This window comes from Brassica napus, chromosome C7 (genome assembly GCF_020379485.1).
Source record: "Brassica napus cultivar Da-Ae chromosome C7, Da-Ae, whole genome shotgun sequence".
NCBI classification, from domain to species: Eukaryota; Viridiplantae; Streptophyta; class Magnoliopsida; order Brassicales; family Brassicaceae; genus Brassica; species Brassica napus.
Genome location: NC_063450.1, coordinates 52,948,421 through 52,969,288, shown reverse-complemented (window position 1 = coordinate 52,969,288; position 20,868 = coordinate 52,948,421). Strand labels below are relative to the sequence as shown.

At 35.4% G+C, this 20,868-nt stretch overlaps 3 protein-coding genes and 2 pseudogenes across 4 annotated transcripts; 3 read left to right on the top strand and 2 right to left on the bottom strand.

Moving 5' to 3' along the window:
- Positions 1 to 110: 110 nt before the first annotated feature.
- LOC125590163 (protein EXECUTER 1, chloroplastic-like) lies at positions 111 to 4,030 on the bottom strand. 2 transcript variants are annotated; one of them, XR_007326364.1, is made up of 12 exons: positions 3,479 to 4,030; positions 3,272 to 3,388; positions 3,103 to 3,168; positions 2,880 to 2,986; positions 2,694 to 2,775; positions 1,799 to 2,527; positions 1,600 to 1,723; positions 1,231 to 1,400; positions 923 to 997; positions 748 to 840; positions 490 to 643; positions 111 to 369 (listed from the first exon to the last, which is right to left on the bottom strand). XR_007326364.1 is itself a non-coding variant. In XM_048763333.1 (11 exons), the coding sequence occupies exons 1-11, from the start codon at positions 3,872 to 3,874 to the stop codon at positions 551 to 553; spliced, it is 2,052 nt and encodes a 683-aa protein (XP_048619290.1). In that variant the 5' UTR covers positions 3,875 to 4,030; the 3' UTR covers positions 111 to 550. The 2 variants fall into 2 exon arrangements, 1 of the variants encoding a protein (XP_048619290.1); XM_048763333.1 differs by having other exon boundaries at positions 111 to 643.
- LOC125590165 lies at positions 4,009 to 5,397 on the top strand. Its single transcript, XM_048763335.1, has 5 exons — positions 4,009 to 4,356; positions 4,443 to 4,579; positions 4,659 to 4,776; positions 4,965 to 5,045; positions 5,137 to 5,397. Exons 1-5 carry the CDS (start codon positions 4,162 to 4,164, stop codon positions 5,203 to 5,205), a joined length of 600 nt encoding a protein of 199 aa, XP_048619292.1. The 5' UTR covers positions 4,009 to 4,161; the 3' UTR covers positions 5,206 to 5,397.
- Positions 5,398 to 5,667: 270 nt separating this feature from the next.
- Positions 5,668 to 9,444, bottom strand: LOC125590161 (probable disease resistance protein At1g61190). Its single transcript, XM_048763330.1, has 2 exons — positions 6,348 to 9,444; positions 5,668 to 5,895 (listed from the first exon to the last, which is right to left on the bottom strand). The coding sequence occupies exons 1-2, from the start codon at positions 9,015 to 9,017 to the stop codon at positions 5,881 to 5,883; spliced, it is 2,685 nt and encodes an 894-aa protein (XP_048619287.1). The 5' UTR covers positions 9,018 to 9,444; the 3' UTR covers positions 5,668 to 5,880.
- Positions 9,445 to 10,482: 1,038 nt separating this feature from the next.
- LOC125590160 lies at positions 10,483 to 12,981 on the top strand (annotated as a pseudogene).
- A 4,346-nt stretch (positions 12,982 to 17,327) lies between these two features.
- LOC106376765 lies at positions 17,328 to 19,899 on the top strand (annotated as a pseudogene).
- Positions 19,900 to 20,868: the final 969 nt, after the last annotated feature.

The window sequence follows — 20,868 nt, the reverse complement described above, 5'->3', positions numbered from 1 at the left end:
TAATGGAATGATAAAACTCTAAGATCAATCGTTTCCTTTGATGTTTCTCCCTATTGGAATCACATATTATAAGCTTGTGTTCTTTTCCAGTTGTTGCAACAAAAGACATCTAACAAGACCAAGATTCCTGCGTTGTATAGACTGAAAATGTACATTAGAACAACTCTTTATCATGTTTACATCCGAGTAGCAATCTCTGAGAAGTGAACATACATTAAATTTACACATATCTATACCTACTTCTCCAACCTTACAATCCAGTTTCTTTTCTGACAAAAAGTCTCAGAATCCGACTACTTCACTGCATGATCACATACTCTGCCGTGTTAATTCTGGCCGTAATCTAGGTGCCTTAAGCCAAGCTCATTACTGGTCCAGAAAGATAAAGAGTGAACCCTGAACTTGACCTAATCTTATCTTAGGCATAAGTTGATTCCATGAATCTACAAATAGTGAAACCATTCTAATCACCTTTCTGAGTAAACTTACAATGTGTATAACCAGAAGAAAACTCTTCCTCGATTGTAGAGCGAGAAGACAAAAAAAAGCACTAGGCTTGAAGCTTCAGGCGGTTGAAGAACATAACAAAGTGATATTCAGGTGCCCAATAGACAAATCCAACGACAGGTCCTCCTTTAACATACTGCATCAAAACCCATACAATTTAACAAACATATCACTCAAAACATTTGAGTTTGGAACATCAAAAAGCTAGTTTTAAGTTTAGTGAGAGATGAGGAGAGGAACCTTGCCATCCAGGATAACAAGCTCGCCGTCCACCCATCTTGGATTACGAAATCCAGGATCAGCAAGCCTACCTTGTCCTTTGTATCTAGCAATCTATATATTCAAAGAAAAACTCCATTATGATGCTACACAAAATAGAGTTAAATGATAAATTTGGATAGTGTTGTAAGCATACCACTCCAAATTCTTCAGGGATGAGACCTCTATGTGGAAGCTCATAACGTCTACCAATCTTTGCGCGAAAGGCTACCTATCATCACATACCACTTTTATAAGGCCACCCGTTATGACCTTTCCTTTCTTGTGTCATAAAAGTAAATGAAGGAACCATGATTGGTAACGTAATATGCTATTTCATTCTTCTATTAGCTTTCACCTTCAACTACTGTAAGCAGGCACAAGCTCTTTCCACTGACCATTTAAACTAAGAGTTTCCATATTTGTGCTAATACCTCATATACTAGAACAAACAAAGAAACTAACCTTCCCAGCAGGCACATAAGGATCTCCAGTTAGTTTCACAGCTTCAACATATTCATAAAATTCAATATCCTTTGACTTCTTAGACTCCTTTCCACCTTTCCACTGGCCAAATTTGCGTTTTAAATGAATCACTTCTGATGTATTAAGCCCATGTGCGCCAATATATAGCCCTGGATAGAGATGAACATAAGTTTTCAGAATCCATTCCATAATGAGAGTTGCTGTGAAAAAAACAAATATATACTTATAGGGAAGGGTTGCACCAACCCATTAGTCACAAAAAGAATGTAACTTCTAACAGCTAAACGAGCCATATCAACTTGTAGAACCCATTTCCATTTTTCAAGTTCTATCAATTTATTCACTCACCATTTAGAGGATCTAGCGATGGTGTCACATCAATGCGACGGAATCTCGTCAAACCAGACAACTGTTGACGGTTCTGAGCCTGGCTGAGAGTGAGGCTTAACAGCTCCCCAACCTCCTTAAGCATCTGCAAAGCAAAGTTTCTAAAATAAGAAACAATAAGGAACAAAATAAGCCAAAGCACACACAGAGCAAAACAAACCTTGACAGAAATCTTCTTCTCTTTCTCAATGGATTTGGCCAGATCAACCATAATGTTATCAATCCTGCGTCTACTTTGGCGGTTACCTTTCCCATCAACTAATGTACCTTCCACACCTTTGGACTCTTGTTGTACGTTTAAATCCTTCTCTAACCGAAGATGAAACGAAGACTTCTCCACAGATTCAAGATTGGCAGGGGATCTAAGTGACTCTTTAAGAGGTTGGTGTCCAGAAAGTCTACCAACAATGTCACTTATCACAAACTTAACTGCTATTTCCTTCACTCCGTTGCTGTCAATGACTTCATCTGTCACAGATTCCAATTCAATATCAGCGCCTTTTTCATCTGTTTCAGTTTCAGCCTTAGTTTCTTCTTCCACAACTATATCTTCTATATCAAAATCACTCTCTTCATCATCAGCTATCTGCTCAATAACTTTAGAGATGAAATCTTTGTCCACCTTTCCAGGGGAGTTCACTTTCATGACCTTGACTTTGACACCAGGGATCATATCTTGCAGGAAAGTCTGGAAACCAGAAGATTCATCAAGGAGATCAGAATCGTCGTCTGAGTTGTCACTCTCTTCTTCATCATCACTAGGCTCGACGGCAAGATTACCTGTATCTTCCTTCCATACAGGCGGAGTCAAAAGCCTGGGAGTATTCGGACTTCTTGTAGGTATAGTTGGAACGTCTGCAAAAATCTCCTTCCATTTTAGGTACACTGCCTGAAAGAAGCAAGTTCGTCATGAGCCAACTTAGAGAGCAATTTGCTATCGACTAAAAGGTCAGATTCCAGTAAAGAACCAAATTCATCGAATAAACGAATATCACAAGTCACAAACTCAAACTAGAGAGTAACTACATACGACTTAAGTTAAGACGGGAATAAACCTGTTTTTTGTAGTTGCCTTTTGCATCGAGTGTGAGAAAGATTTCAAAAAGAGGAGCACCCGCAGCAGATGTACTAAGTTGCCTGAGAGAGAAAGGATTTTCATATAAAACAGTGTTCCAAAACAACAAATAACATAGAGAAACTAAGCTTTTTGATACACTATAGATAGAATAATAAGTTATTACCGAGGATTATAACTTCTTGCCACATATCTTCCATGCTCTGCGGTGATTTGAACAATAAGACCAAAAGGATCTTTGACATCTTCCGCAATACCGGACCACCACCCTACCTACAAGCCATATAGAGAAGACAATGCAATACATTAAAAACAAGAAGAAAGCTCTCTACACCTATAAGGAAATACTAAACCACAATTATATAAACGAAAACAGATAACGAGCTCACCAACCCAGCGCCAGCTTTGTCTCGCAAGTATACTGCATCCTTGTAACGCTCTTCAAGAACAGCTCTCTACCACATACACACAACAACAAAAACATCTTTCAGAATCAAATGAAGTGAAGTTTGTGTTAAGAGACTATGATTGACATTTTAGAGAGTAGAGAGTTTATACATTGAAGCTGGACATGACTCTGCCAACAGAGTCGTTTGCAGATGCAGCTGCAATAGCCACCTTGAGCCTCGCAGCATCTTCGTAATCTTCTCGTTTAACGGCTCCATTCAATTGAGACTGTACCCAAATCACAAAATCTCAACTTTACACACTTTCTACAACACTCTTTTGTTCGAAATGAAAACTTTGGTGTAAGAAAGTTTATACCTTTAGGACGGAGAGAAGACGGTCTTGATCATCAACATGTTCAAAATGCTTCTTCCACCGCTCCCAATCCCAATCACTTTCCTCCTCTCTCTTGACATTCCCACCGGAAACGACGCCGTCTCCAGCATCCTTCTCCTGATTGCCGTACCAGCTCATAACCGAATCAAACCGTTTGATGGCGCTCTTGAGAACATCCTGAATCGCAGCGTCCCATCTAGGATTACCATCATCATCGGAGGAGGATGATGGATTGCCACCGGAGGAACAACGGCAGAGGGAGGTAGGATCGGAGAGACGGTGAGGGTAAAACGGTCTTTTGGCGGGAGTGAGTCTAGATGACGTGGCGGCGGGGGAGAAGGCGAGGCTTTGTGACGGAGGCGTAGATAAGGAAGTCATCGCTCGCCGGAGAAAGATCGAAATAAAAAGAAAGAGAGAGAGGCTTTTATGTATATGTGGCTGATATGGACTTTTGTCTTTTTCCTCTTGTGATATTATTATTTACACAACTAAACCAAAACGCAAACTCTTTTGTCTGATGTCTGAAAAAAAATTCAACCAATGAACGAACGAACACAGTACAAACTACTTATCCTAAAAAATATATTTTTTTTCTTGCTAAAAAAATCAATCATTTTGAGCTAAGCAGAGAGTGAATCCTCGCCGGAGAGAAAATCGGATTTTAGATGGAGAGGAGGGCAGAGGACAATGAAGAAACCGGCGAGCCTTCCGGTGAAGCCATAAGATCTCGGCTCAGCAACAGAGCAGACCCTTTCCTCGTTGTTTGCAGGTGTTTCAGCTTCGTTACCTCTCTCGTCGCTATTCTCTGCGTTGTTGTTAATGTTCTCGCCGCTATTCGCTCCTTCCGGGATAGCCACGATGTAATAATAGTAACCCCTCTCTCTCTATTGTCTCTCTCTATTGATGTTCGTCGTCTGAAGCTTGTTTTATGATCGTTTCATGGCAGATATTCGATGGAATATTCCGGTGTTATGCTGTGTTGATTGCTTGTTTTGTGGTTCTAGCCGAGACAGAGTGGGGATTCATTTTGAAATTTTCAAAGGTTCTTGAGTACTGGGCTGGGAGAGGCATGCTTCAGATTTTGTAAGTACTGAGGAGCTCGAGAAAGAGACCATTGTTTGGTTGGTGTAAAGATTATAATATTGGTTTGCTTTTGTATCAGTGTGGCTGTGATGACAAGAGCTTTCCCTGACTATATGACTCAAAGGAAGGATCTCTTGCTTCTTCAGAACATCGCAAGCTACATGCTCCTCGCTTGTGGTCTTATCTATTTCATTTCAGTAAGATGTCACATTCATAGTTCTATTATTTCCTCTGTTCTCTTGCGTTACTGTTGAATCTTTTTCTTCATAATAGTTTTTGGTTGATGTAGTGGTTGTATCTTTGCTTATATGATCAATCTCTTTTCAGTTTTGGATCTGCTATGTTTGATTTGGTTTAATCTTTTGATCGTTTGTCTGAACTTCAGGGGATTTTATGCATTGGTTTTCTGAAACGTGCTAGACAGCAGAAAGAAATCTCAAAAGAACAAGCTGTCAAGGATCTTGAGGCAAGTAGTGATAGTTTGAGTTTATTGTAGTGTCTATATGTGCATTCCATTCCTCAGATGGCTTCTAAATCATTGACCCTTGATGTTGCAGGAGATAGACAGACGCAGGGAAGAACTGGAGCAATTGCTCGTGGAGCATCGGAGTAGAGACGATGTGTGAATGTGATCACAAGTACAGTAGCTTCATTTGAACAGACGAGATCAGTTTGTTTTTGTATTAAAGGATTGTGTAAGCTCTCTGTTTTCATCTTTTCCACTTTGTTTGCATATTGACACGCTAAGCTTGTAATACTTGTCGTATAAGAGACGAGCACTGTTGAGATTTGAGAATGATACTTCAATCTTCTATTTATTCAATGTCAAGTCTTTAGCCTCTTGGCCATCACATTAGGAACTTGTAATTTAAGAAGTTTCTTTTGTCTTCAGCATCATCGCTTCCCTCATCATCAGACAACACTAGAAGAATGTTACCATAGCAAAAAAGCGAGTGGCTAAATCTTTACTCTTACTCCTCTTGTTGACTCCTTTTTCCATTGGTCACAATCCAAAATCAAAATCCTCAGTAAAAGTGCAGGCATCACACACACTCTTAGAAAGATCTATTTCCTAAGAGCATATAAACTGTTTGAAAAGTATACTTTTCTTTTTTGAAAAACTAGGAGAATGATAACATATTTCAAGTGATACATTTAATGTCTTACGTTAAACAACACAACAGCCTCTTATGCAAAGGAAAAGCAATGATACAATCAATAATCCAAATGAACAACAACACATCAAGAAACTGGAAGAGAAAACATCAGATATAGAAGCCTGGAGCCAGATTGAAGGGTGTTTACATCTCTCTACCCTGATGAAAACCAAAAACAAAAGAAAAACAGAACACAAAGTTAGTGACATTAGTTGGAACGCACTGAAATTGAAAGAACAACATATATATTCTAAATTTTTTTAACACAAAATTTTTTTCTGCAAAATCTTTTTCATATTTAATCTCTAAACTATATTAAGAATCTGAAAAAGATTATAATCCGTTTCTAATTTTTTGATATTTTTTTCTTCTCCCATATAATTCTTGCTTAATAAATGTGAAAGTAAGACAGAAGAAAGATTGGTGGTTTGATCATTTGAAGAGATCATTCAATAACATTCCTAAATCTCAAAATAATTTTCTATTATGTGTTCCAAATTTTTTTGTTGGGTATATATTTATTTTGCAAATGGATCATATCAGCCTAGTAATGATGATGCACACCTCATGCTGACATAGAGCGAGAGAGGATAAGAAAAAAAAATAGTTACCAGACTGATTACAGGCGAGAAACGATTTTTGGTATCTTCGTCCTCCCATTCAAGCTGAGCTTCCTCTTCAGGCTTCATTACTATTGAAAGCTCATCAACTCGTGAGACGCTTGTAGCATTTAAGGGAAGCTTTCTCAGCTTGGGACACTCTAGTTTCACTATTTTCTTCAAAAATGGAAAGGGAAGAGGAGTCCAGTAGATACTCTCCAGCTTCGGCAACCCTTCCAACAATATCATTTCTAGTTTCTGAAAAGGAGGTGAAGTACCTGTAACCTTTTTCGCTTTCTTTTTGTTTATAATCTCTTTCACTTCTTCTGAATTTCCAACGTGGAGTTTGACAAGATTCGGAGCAAACAGCAGCCAAGTCAGATCCGTCATGCCATTCAAGTCAACTATCCCCACGGTGGAGAGGTTGGTGAAGAAATATGGAACCGTCGGATTGTGTAAACCAGACGAGTTTCTCTTGCTTTTCCTCCAGTTTTCATTGGTATCAATCTCTGAGACATCAATGTTTGTGACATTGATGTGACGAAGATTCTCCATACTCATCAGCAACGATAAGTAGATTGGTCTTAGCTGAACATCGAGGGTAATATTGAGACGACGAATACTCAGAGAATCGATGCACTTCGCCAGCCTTTGATCGCCTAACAGTTCCTCCAAGCCTGAGTCCGTAGATATACTAATGGTTAGAACTTGTAGATGCTCCAAGTGCTGCAGCTCCTTCACTAAGTTAACATCTCCATGAACTTTAGAATTTAGTAGTTTCAAACTTGTTAAACTCGACAGCTTTGATATCCCTCGGATACTACAAAGTCTTTCTGTACCAGTCAAATTCAGGTGAGTTAGCTTCTTTAACCCTCGGAAACTAGCTGGCAGTTGACGTATATTTGTATAGGACACGTCAAGATACTGCAAGGAGGCCAGCTCTGATATCTGCTCTGGAAGTCCACCAATGATGTCATTTCTAGATAGATCCAAAACAACTAGCTTTTGCATAGATTGGATGAATTCACCTGATAGATAGTCCAAACCATTTTTCTGTAGGAGAAGCGTAGTAAGTTGAGAACACATGCTTATAGGTTGTGTTATATCTTTAATATGATTACCAATTAATGACATCCTTCTCACAGCTCCCCAATCCTTAACTTTTGGTACATCATGTAGTCCGACAGCAGCTTGCACGACAAAACTCTCTTTCTGTTTCCCCAAATCCGATGCAATCCATAGAGCCATTTCTCGAATCACGTCATGCATCCCAACCTTTATTGTACCAAACTCCGTTAGTAGATTTGCACGGATAAGGGTACATAGTAGCTCATAACCTTTATTCACAGCGCTTTTCAAGACTTGGTACTCCCCGATGAATCCCTCGCATATCCAGCATTCTATCAAACTCTCTTTAACTATCTCATAGTCTTCCGGAAAGAGAGCACAATACAGAAAACATGATTTGATATGTTCATCCGCCAAGTTATCGTAGCTATACTTCAGAATCGGAAGAATCTTGTTTTCCATGTCAGAAAACTCTGCTGCGGATCTAGTCAAAACATCTATTGCATGCTCCCATTCTTGTACCGTCGTTTTATACGACATTGTCTCACCGATAACACTGAGCGCTAAAGGCAGACCATGGCATTTCTCAGCGACCTTCCTTGCAAGCTCGACAATGTTGGGATCTCTACTTAACGTACTCTCTCCAACCTTGATTCTAAACAACTCCCACGCTTGATCTCTTTCCAAACACTTGACTTGCATCGGTTCATGATCTCCCATCCTCCCACATACTTCCTTGGAACGTGTGGTGAATGCTACTTTGCATCCATTTTCTCTAGTCGGTTCCGGAACTCCGATGGCTTCTAAATCAACTTTCTCCCATATGTCATCAAGCATTAAAACAAACCGCGTCCCTTTTAAAACTCTGTGCATCTCCGTGGCTTTATCACTTTCGTTTTTCCGTGTCCACTGGTCGTCGCAAAGACGTAGCTTCTGTGCAATATCTTCTTGAAGCTTCGAGATACTTGCACCTTGAGACACCACGATCCAGATCACAACATCAAACTTACCAGACATCGTTGCAAACTTGTTGTGGATTTGTTTAAACAGGGTAGTTTTGCCTACACCACCCATTCCATGCAAACCCATGATTGCAACTTCCTCTTCCATTAGTCTTTCCCACGCCGTTTCAAGCATTTCTTCCTGACCAATCGTAGTTCGAGTAGGCCTCTCCACCACTTCACATATCATAGTCAACTCAGTAAGTTCTTGAAAGTTACCCTCTGATTTTAGTTTCTTAACCTCTTCCAACAACAAGAATACTCTTCTCCCATAGTTATAGCTCAAACATACGTTTTTTGAGCATATAGCACATAGACACAGCTTTTGAAGCTGAGCAGGACTAGTACTAAGAGTATCATCAACCCGTGTATTAAAGCTCTCAACACGTGTAAGCCATACCTGGACAGGTTTAAGCATGTGTCGATGTTTTATCTTCTCTCTAGCTACTTTGTTCTTCACCACATCTTGAATTGCTCTGAGATCTTCCGTTTCCCTTTGCAGATCCCTGAGATTCTTCTTGAGGTTTCCAATGTAACCTTTACTACATAAGACGCTAATGGCACGGTCCAGCGTCGCATCACAAGAAGGTTGGAAGGACATACAGTTCCCCATAGTGATAGAAGAACAGAGAAAATTATTTCAGTAGAGTTGAAATCTGAATGAACTGGTTTAGGATGAATTATTGGAGATAACAACTTTGCTACAATACGGCGAAAGACATTACCTATGCTAATTTCAGACCGCTCCTTTTCCATATGAAGACTTTGATCATTCTTACTTCAAGTCAACTAAAGTCCACATACCACTACTTTTTGGCAATAATACTGGCTTGAAATTTTAGCATACAGTAAAATTAGATCTTTATTTCTGCCATGTTGGCAACGGAGTAGAGAAGACGTGTGAATGTGAATCACAAGTACAGCTTCGTTTGAACAGATAGGATCAGTTTGTTTATGTATTAAAGGATTGTATTCCACTTTGGTAAGTAAACAGAAAATACTTGTCCTGTAAGAGACAACCACTATTGATAATAGTTCATCTTCTATTTGTTCAACATCAAGTCTTTGGCCTCTTTGCCATCACAATATAACTTGCAATCAAGAAGTAGGGATGTTATAATGGGTTTTGTTAGTGGGTTTTTAATGAGTTTTAAAAATAAATAAATGCTAATTTAGACCCATTTAGTTAAATGGGTTTTAAATGCGTACTTTTGTTATGACCAATTTATTAAATGGGTTTTACTTAAAGTTAGTGGGTACCATCTTAACCCATTTAACTTAATATAATTAATTAATTATTTTTTTGTAGGAAAATGTGATTGTATAGTTTTGACGAAAAATTCGATTTTACGATTTATGCAGAAAAAATTCGATTTTGTAGTTTTGGCAAAAAAAAAATTGAATTTTATAGTTTTGACGGAAAACACATTTTCTGGTTTTGTCAGGAAAATCTGATTATGCGGTTTTGGCGAGAAAACTCGATTTTGCGGCTTTAGCGGGAAAACTCAATTTTTACGGTTTTGGCGGGAAAACTCGATATTGCGTTTTGGCAGGAAAACTCGATTTTACAGTTTTTGTGGGAAAACTCGATATTGCGTTTTGGCAGGAAAACTCGATATTGCGTTTTGGCGGAAAAACTCGATTTTACGGTTTTGGCGGAAAAACTCGATATTGCGTTTTTGGCGGAAAAACTCGATATTGCGTTTTTGGCGGGAAAACTCAATTTTACAGTTTGGACGGGAAACTTGATTTTTATGGTTTTGGCATAAAAACTCCGTTTTACGGTTTTGGCGGGAAAACTCGGTTTTACGGTTTTGGCGGAAAAACTCGATTTTACGGTTTTGGCGGAAAAACTCGATTTTTACGGTTTTGGCGGGAAAACTCGATTTTTACGGTTTTGGCGGGAAAACTCGATTTTATGGTTTTGGCGGAAAAATCTGATTTTGCATTTTGGCGAGAAAACTCGGTTTTACGGTTTTGGCGGGAAAACTTGGTTTTACGGTTTTGGCGGAAACACTCGGTTTTACGGTTTTGGCGGAAAACTCGATTTTGCGGTTTTGGCGGAAAAACTCGATTTTGCGGTTTTAGCGGAAAAAATCAAATTTTGCGGTTTTAGAAGAAAACTTGATTTTACGGGTTTACCAGAATAATTTGATTTGCATTTATATAATAAAAATCAGTTAAAATTTTTTATTTGTTTCATTTAATATTTGTTAAAAAACCATAAAGTTAAAACAATTAAAAATTAAATCAACAATAGTTTAAATGGGTTAGTACAAATTTTGTGGATCTAAATGGGTACCCCTAATAGACCTATTTTTATATGGGTCTAAACGGATATGGGTTTTAAATGGGTGGATCTTAAACGGAGCGGGTATAAATGGGGTGGGTTTACCCATTTTAACATCCCTATCAAGAAGTTTGTTTTTGTCTTCAAGATCATCGCTTCCATCACCATCAGACAACACAAGAATAGTGTTATCATAGGAACGAGCTGCTAAATTTGTTAAAAGAAGCAATAGCATTAGTAAAACCACAGGAGAAATTTCCACAAAAGTCCACAAACGAATTATCGGATGACATTAGTAAAATAGTACTACTTAACATGCAACATGTTTCTCTAAAGAAAGCCAACTAAAACTGAACTGATATGCTAAGAGACAGAGCGCCATCATGGACCTCTATATCCATCGTCACCGACATGATATCGAACCAGATATTTCAAGACCCTTTGAAGTAAATGCGAGCAACTACCCACCAACCTTCTTTTAAGAACCAGGTTTATAATTGGGCTAATGGACCTAGATAGTTGTTGAAACGTCATTAACATGACTTTGTTTTTGTCAGCAAGTATTAAACGTTGCTCGAGTCATAAACATCATTTTATGTTGTTTTAGGTCCACTATTTGTTTTTGTATTTTCTATAAAAAAACGAGGAAGCAAGAGTTTGATTACAAATCGCCTTGAATATTATAGTCAAACATGAATAACCTCACAGACGAAGAAGCTGCCATGGCGGTTCTTGAGGATTTAACGTCCAATGTGAAGCAAATACAAGATCAGGTATTGAGGAGATACTAACATGTGATGCTAACACGGAATACCTTCGGAGTTTTCTCCATGGGAGTTCAGATAAAGAGCTTTTTAAGAAGAATGTTCCCCTAGGGACCTATGAGGATTTCAAGCCATACATCTCGCCAACGGGGAGCCTTCAGATGTTATTTCGGGAGAGCCTACTACCTTAAGAGTTATTACCTTAAGAACCCAGCATCGTCTTGGGATAGTTCCTACACAAGTCCCGTTGAAGTTGTAGTTTGTCCTGACAATAAGTAGAGTTTCTTTTGCCGTCTTCTCTGTGGTCTTGTCAAACGAGATGAAGTTAGAAGAGTGGGTGCCTTTTTTGCTTCTACCTTGGGTCAAGGAATCATGTTTCTTGAAAACTTTTGGAAAGAAATGTGCAATAATATACGATCAGGTGAGCTTAGTGATGACTGGATCACTGATCTTAGCTGCAGGGAATCTGTTTCTAAGGTACTTGGAGGACCTAATCCTCAATTGGCGGATCTTATAGAAGACATATGCAACCAAAAGTCATGGAAAGGTATAATCCCACAGCTTTGGCCCAAAACCAAATTTAAGCATCATTACAGGACAGATGACTCAATATATTCCAACACTGGAGTTCTACCTCAATAACTTGCCTCTAGTATCCTTAACTTGTGTTTCAAAAGAAAAAGTATCCTTAACTTATGCGTCTTCTGAAACCCATTTTGGGGTTAATCTGAATCCTCTGTGCAAACCACAAGATGTATCCTACACACTTCTACCGAACATGTCGTACTTTGAGTTTCTACCGGTCAATGAGGAAAATGACGCAATTGTTGATCTTGTGAATGTAAAGTTAGGTGGCTACTATGAACTCATAGTCACCAGTTATTCAGGTGATTTATACAAGTACACAATATAAAAAATGCTATATATATGTTCATAATCAACTCTTTTTTTTTTACTTTTCAACTTACGTTGTTATGTTTTTACTAGGTTTACACCGATATAGAGTGGGAGATGTTCTACAAGTAACTGGATTTTACAATAGCGCACCACAGTTCAGATTTGTACGAAGACAAAATGTGATTTTAAGTGTTTATTGGGAGTCAACAACGGAAGAAGACCTTTTTTAAACGCAGTGACTAATGCATCACAACTACTTCAATCTTCAGATGTAATGTTGAGGGATTTCACATGCTATCCTCATATCTCTACCGTTCCAGGTCACTATGTTCTTTATTGGGAACTCAAAGGCAACAGCAACGATGACATCAATGAGCTAATTGAGACCAATGTGTTGATGGAATGTTGATTACATTAAAAGCTCCCGGAGAAACTTGAACTATAAGTTGTATAAATCATTGTTTCACTTGCACTTAGTCTATACCCAAAATATGAATCTCTTAAAACTGTTTACATCCAAAGTGAAAGCATGCATTTAGAAGGCATGCTCCATATTCTTAGAGGAACTAGCTTCAGGAATCTTAGAAACAAAATTAATCTATCTATACTATTAAAACAGAAGTCATGATTTTTTCATGTGTGATATTTCATTTCGGACCTTCTACTAGAAATTTATCATATTTCATTTTATATCATTAATTATATTGTTATTATTAGCACTTTAATGTCCACATCCATACATTGAAACACCACGTTTCTCACAAGTTTTACTTTATAACAAAATGAAATAAGATCATTTTTCCAAATTCTATGACTGTAAACAAATATCAAGTTAATGTCAATTTGTTCTTATAACCCTTTTTTGATTCAGATTATTATTTTTCTTTGTCCTTTTCATATGTTTGCACATCCACTTTGAACAAAATCCTATGAACATAAACTATAAACAAACGATCAAACACCGAAGATCAGTGTCACTTTCTTTAATGGTGTCGAGGAAGCTTTTGATGCAGCAACGATATCGCCTCAGTCCATCGAAGATGATTCTCGATAGAGGTCACTATCTGGAGACATAGAGATGTTCTAAGGAAGAGATTCACCAAGAAGCTCTTGGTGTTAAGGTTTGTTGTATTTCTATAATTAATCATTGTCGGGAAGATATTCACGAAAAAGAAACATTGATCTTTGTATGTTTTGGTGAGGTTGTTTTTGCAGGCAAGGAAAGCACAAGACAATAAGCCATAATCATCACTTGATACAATATCGTTGACAATCTAATAAGCTTATATTGTTGTTAGCCTTGAACATGAACATTTGAACATGCTTCCTCCATTAACCATTACATTATTTGATTGTTAGCCTTGAATAAAAACATTTGTTAATTATTTTATTACTTTATAAACTAAATACAGTGAACATCTGGAGAAGATAAACATGGTGTACTATGAATAAATATTAAAATTCGATATAAAATAATTCATGTAATTAGTATAACATATATATTCGATAAGTAATTTACGTTCACTAAATATGTATTTATTCATTTAACAAAAACAAATTGCGTCATACATTTAAAGTTGAATACTTACAATATCATTATTATAACCATATTTGAAAGAAAAAAAATTGTTAAAAATAATTAAAATTATTCGCATCTTAAGAAAATCTATACTATTAAAGCAGAATCCCTCTTAGGATACCACCATTGGTTTTTGAAGTTATTTACAAAGTTACGCCATTTCCTATTTTGAAATATTTTAATTATTTTTGATAACTATTAAATAAGCCAATTAGAAATAACAAGATTATTTTGACCAATCAAAAGACTCATCTAACTCTTATACGATAATTGCATACGGGGTGTGAGATAGGTTTTTGATGTGATAAAGGAATGTGAGTTCATGGGTGAGAAAAAAAAAAGAGATATCACTATAGTTATGGTAACAAAAAAAAGAAAAAAAAAAGAGATATCACTATAGTTATGGTAACAAATATATTTATTTTTAATGCCAAACTATTTTCTTTACAAATCAAAATAAAACCATAAATGTTACTTAACTACTAACATTTCTAAAGTTAATTTCTATAAATATAAATATAAATATACAACTTCTTATAGCATATATAACATCTCTTATAATTTTTAAACGTAAAATAATCAACAAAATATTAAATATATCAGATTATCTTATATAAAAATACATAATCTTATAATTATTTTTTTTTATAAAATTTCAAAAAGAACAAATTCCACGCTTTTAAAGCGCAAAGTAATAGGATTCTGCCATTGGTTTTGGAGTTATTTACAAAGTAATGTCACTCCCTTTTTAATTTAACATAATTCATTAAAAATATAATTAATGACAAAATATTCATGGGATCTACTGCCTATATTCACGTTTTCTTTTCATTTAACTCATTAATTATCATTTTTAAAAATAATTATATTTCCTAAAAGTCATTTAAAACAAATAAGTTAAATATTTTTAATAAAAACGCACTTCCAATGTAATTTAAAAACTAAAAATCAATATCTAAATATTAATGAAAATATTTTAAGTCCTTTAACACAGATCTAACGAAAATAACATAATTTTACGGGTTTAAATGGGCAAATTTATTGAATTTTAAAATTAAATAAGTCCAAACTATTCAGGATTTAAATGGTGTGAATCCCAATTGAAATGAGTCTAATTTTAAAATTAAATAAGTCCAAATTGCAGGTCGCGCGACACGCAAACGAACATAGTTTTAGTCGCAGGTCGTATGTTTAGTCACAGGTCGCAAGTCGCAGGTCGCGCGACACGTAAACGAACGTAATCTTAGTCACAGGTCGCATGTTTAGTCGCAGGACACGTAAACGAACATGCATAAGTACCGTAGTCCTGAAAATGAAAGCTAAAAATAAATTATATCTCAAAGGCTGGAAGGCAATTTTTCTTCAGTTTCTTTTCGGGGCTAGCACTGGATGAGCCTATTGCTGAACCATCCTTATCTTATCTTGTAAAGATATTATGATCTTTCAATGTTTCATTCACGTGACACCATCTTCTACCATCCAATTTCTGGCTTGGTTGACTGACGTGAATAACGTGAATTAAATGGTTGTTGGTAGCTGTGACAAGTAACAAGATATTATCTCCGTTCCCGAAAGTAAGATTTTCTAAATTTTTTTCTTGTTTTACAAAGATAGATTTTTTATATTTTTAAAGTATTTTTTTATACTTTTGAAAAACATTAATTACAAATATTTGAATTGATTAGATTTAATTGGTGGAGAACTAAATATTTGTAACACAAATAGGATAAACATAAATATCATTTTCTATAAATTAAAAACATATCAAATCCTAAACCATGAAAATTGTATTTTTATTAGCATATATGTATTAATATACACAAATCATTCAAAATGTAAACAAATATAGGTGATGATCGGTTCAATTGTGGCTCTAAAAATTTAGTTGTAAAAGTTTAGCCGTAAAAGTTTATCTGTAGGTAAATTGGTTGTAGCTATAAAGTTGTTACTGTAGATTTTTTTGCAGAGACTTTTGCTGTAATTAAATTTGTTGTAGCTGTAAATTATAGGTTGTAGATATTTTAAAATAAAATATGTGAAATTTGTAATGTATATATAAAATAATTATTTTTTTATCAATTAAATAATTTATATTAATATTTTTTATAAATTCTCAAAGTTTATTGTTATTTAAAATGTGATATGTAAATGATATATATTTTATTTAAAATATTTCAATAATTTTTACAACACCCAAAATTGAATTAAATATTTATAGATGTTTTTAATTATGATTATCTAATTTATTTGATACTACATATAGTTTTTTTATTTTACAGATTCTACAGTCTATAAAAAAAAACTTTAGGTTTTTTTACCTAAAATACATTAAAAAAAAATTTGCTTTACGTTTTTTTGTTGTAGCTTTAAAAATAAAGCTAAAGCATGATTGGTAAAAATTTATAGAAACTTGATTTAGGCTTTAACTATTAAAAATAAAGTTACAACATGATTGGTAAAATTGAGTAATTTAAAAGTAAATAAAACTAAAATAAGAAGATAAAGCTCAACCAATCACCCCTATACTTCAAATGGTGAGATTTATAAAAATACCAAATAAAATAACTTATCTAACATCAATAATACATAATCATCAATATATATATTTAAAAATAATTTAAATATATGAACAATCATAATTTTGAAACATAAAAAGTAAAAAATACATCCGTGCGGTTGTTCGGATCGAAGTCTAGTTTAGGATTAAAAAAGTAGTGTTTGGTAAACGGGAAGAAGAATGCGAAGTCGTGTTTTGCCTTTTTACCCCACCATGCATACAATTAATTATTACTAATTGAAAAGATAAACACCATCAACGTGATAATTAAAATCTGCAGAACAATTTTTAAAAAAATCATTATGGCCGGTCAATAATGGAAAACTAGCTTTTTTAAATTTACTGATATAGAATATATGCACAACAGTTGGTGCATAAAATAAGCTTAATTAAGTATGGTAGTCCTGAAAATGAAGCTAAAAATAAATTATATCTCAAAGGCTGGAAGGCAATTCTTCTTCAGTTTCTTTTCGGGGCCAGCACTGGATGAGCCTACTATATTGCAGAACCATCCTTATCTTATCTTGTAAAGATATTCTGATCTTTCAATGTTTCATTCACGTGACTGACGTGAATAACGTGAATTAAATGGTTGTTGGTAGTTGTGACAAGTAACAAGATGCTCTCTCAGTTTCCAAAAATAAAATTTTCTAGATTTTCTTCTTGTTTCACAAAGATAAATTTTCTATATTTTTAAGGTATTTTTATATACTTTTGAGAAACATTAATTACAAATATTTGAATTTATTAGATTTAATATAGAAAAATAAATAATAAATTAAACTGTAAACATTTATTATATCTTTAATAAGTTTGAAATCTTTAGAAAATCTTATTTCAGAAATAGAGGTAGTACCGTATATGGTAGTTGTGAAAATAATGTGAATTAAATGTTGACTGTTGATCCCTAGACGTCCTCCCTGTTATTTTGTTCGCTATAAAGAACACAAGAAACAAGTGTTGATCATTACAAATCGATTTGAGTATAGTGAAACATGAATAACCTCACGAAAGAAGAAGAAGCTGGCTTGGCGGTTCTCGAGAATTTAACGTCCAACGTTAAGCAAATACAGATGAGGTACTGAAAGAGATACTAACATGTGATGTCAACACAGAGTACCTTCGGAGTTTTCTGCATGGGAGTTCGGACAAAGATCTTTTTAAAAAGAATGTTCCAATAGGGACCTATGAAGATTTTAAGCCATACATCGAGCGTGTCGCGACCGGCGAATCCTCAGAGATCATATCGGGCAGGCCTATTACTGGATTCGCACAAACGTAAAGTTTTTGCTAATAATTCTCTAGATGATTAATAATATATGAATTTGATGTGGTTTTTACTCAACAACAGTTGTATGTGTGTATAGGTCTGGAACTTCAGGAGGAAAACGGAAGTTAATACCTTTGAACAACAAATACGTGGAGAATGCTAGATTTTTGTCTGATCTTCGCTACTTCGTTTTATTCAAGTAATTAAATGTTACTCTCTCCATTAGTTTAAAGAGATGCTAGTTTTCCAATTTTTTTTTTTTTGGTAAACATGTTAAGATAGTTTTTCATCTTATTCTATACTGTAAAACTTAGTTTTCTTTTAGATTTTCCATGCACTTATGTATTGATTAATGCCAATCTTGAAAGCTTTCAAGACGAAAACATAGAATTATTAAAAGATAACATGTTTTTTGGAACTTTATATATTAAAAATTAACGTGTGTTTTTTGGAACTCTATTAAAAATTAACATGTACAACCTCATTAAGATAAATAAAATTGGTTCAGAATACATCTATTATTGATCATCTAGATTAACCTGAAAGTCTACAGTTTACAATAGTATGATAGTAAATATTTATTTTGGTTTGTAGGCATATCGAGGGACACAACGAAGGAAAAGGGCTGCGTCTTCTTTTCCGTAAACCAGGCATCAAAACTCAATCTGGTTTGACAGCTTCATATGCTACTACACATCTCAAGAAAAGCGATTATTTTGTCAAGAACCCACCATCATACTGGGATACGGCGAGCACAAGTCCCAGTGAGATCAAATTTTGTCCTGACACTAAGCAGAGTCTCTATTGTCATCTTCTTTGTGGTCTTGTCATGAGAGATGAAGTAACAAGAGTAAGTTCTGGCTTTGCCTCTGTCTTGGTTCAAGGAATCGCTTTTCTTGAGAATTTTTGGAAAGATTAGCTGCAGAGACTCTGTGATTGGATCACCAATCTTAGCTGCAGAGACTCTGTTTCTAAGGTACTTGGAGGACCTAATCCTCAGCTGGCAGTTATAATAGAAGACATATGCAACCAAAAATCATGGAAAGGTATCATTCCACAGCTTTGGCCTAGAACCAAATTTATCGAATGCATTTTTACAGGACAGATGGCTCAACATATTCCATTATTGGAGTTTTATGGCAATGATCTGCCTCTCGTTTCAAGAAATTATGTGTCTTCTGAGGCCTTCTTTGGGGTAAATTTGAATCCTCTATGCAAACCACAAGATGTATCCTACACATTTATGCCGAATATGTCATACTTCGAGTTTATACCGGTTGGTGAAGGAGACGACACAATTGTTGATCTTGTGAACGTTAAGTTAGGTCGCTACTATGAACTCATACTCACCAATTATGCGGGTGAGTTTTACAAAACAGTCTGGTTAGACATGTACCATATCAAATAACTGAATTTAATTTGATGTTTTCATGTTTTTTTTCGTACTAGGTTTACACCGTTATAGGGTGGGTGATATTCTACAGGTGACTGGATTTTACAATAGCGCACCACAGTTTAGATTTATTCGAAGACAAAACGTGGTCTTAAGTGTTTACTTGGAGGCAACAACGGAAGAAGACCTTTTAAACGCAGTGACTAATGCAACACAACTACTTAAATCTTCAGACATAATGTTGAGGGATTTCACATGCTATCCTCATATCTCTACCGTTCCAGGTCACTATGTTATTTATTGGGAACTTAAAGGCAACAAAAACGATGACATTATTGAGCTAATTGAGACCAATGTTATGGTGGAATGTTGCTCGGTAATAGAGGAATCACTTGATGCTCTTTACAGAAATTTTCGAAGCAAAGATGGATCAGTTGGAGCATTAGAGATAAGGGTGGTTCAACAAGGAACGTTTGACTCTCTCTCATGGAATATTTCATAGCTCAAGGTGCTTTTTAGGTCAATACCTAGATGCATAAAATCTTCTGAGGCCTTGGAAGTTCTTGAAAACAGGGTCATGGCTTGTTTTTTTAGCGATAAGTTACCTCATGTGGACACTATGTGTTAATGGGTGGCCAACTTCAATATTTTCATAAATAAACGCTTTATCGCGTATTGAATGATTATATTAAAATCTCCTGGAAAAACTTGAACCAAAAGCTTATAAATTCTTGTTTCACTTGCACTATCGATATCCTCGCAAACTCTTTAAGTACATTATTTACATCCACGGTGAAAGCATGCATTTAAAAATCACCATGTATGTATAGTTTTTCCATGCTCCATCTTTTTACATATCTCAGAGTTAACTTAAAAGACGCACTGTATATATAATATGTCCCTATATATACTCTATAGGAAAGTCACGGTTTTTGGGTGACAGAAGAACAATGCTAATTAAATGTTGATTGATGTGTCGAGTTTTAACCCGATTATCTAACTGCACAGTAAAGTACGCAGTAGTAATGTGGGATCGAATCCACAGGGACCGATGATCACTCGTAGAGTTGCAGACAAGTTAATAGCTACAGCGAACGAATATATATTTTTGATGGTTTTTATTTAATTTTCTTTAGTGTCACAAAACATAAACAGACTGTAAAAAGATGATTTAAACAATTTGAAAACTATTTTAAAACAAACGTTGGACATTGGGAATTCTCAGGGATTTCTTTTTAATCAAGATACAATTAATGGCAGACACAAGGATATATTAAGAACCGTCTAGAACTCAAACACGATATTAGAATTAACCTACTTCCGTAGCGCTAATTCTCTATGTTATAGAAATCTCCACACTAACTTCTGCTGAGTTTCAATTTCTAAACAAGCATTAAGAACAGGTTCAATATGTTCACAAAGCGCAATAACATCAACTTCCGAGGGTTAAGGACACTTTGCTCATCTAAAGTATTTTCGGAAGTTCAAACAATCACTTTCGGTGCATCAAACAATCTAATATCGTGAACTAAGTGATCAATTCAGTTCAAGCAGTAAGAAATCCATTAGATGAAGAACCAAAACGTAATCCCTTAGTCTACACACGTTTTATGAATCAAAACATCAAGAAATCCCCTATGAGAACCCCTAAACCCAACTAGATGACTACTCACACATAACTAAGCAAGAACAACACGATTTTGATGAAGAAAAC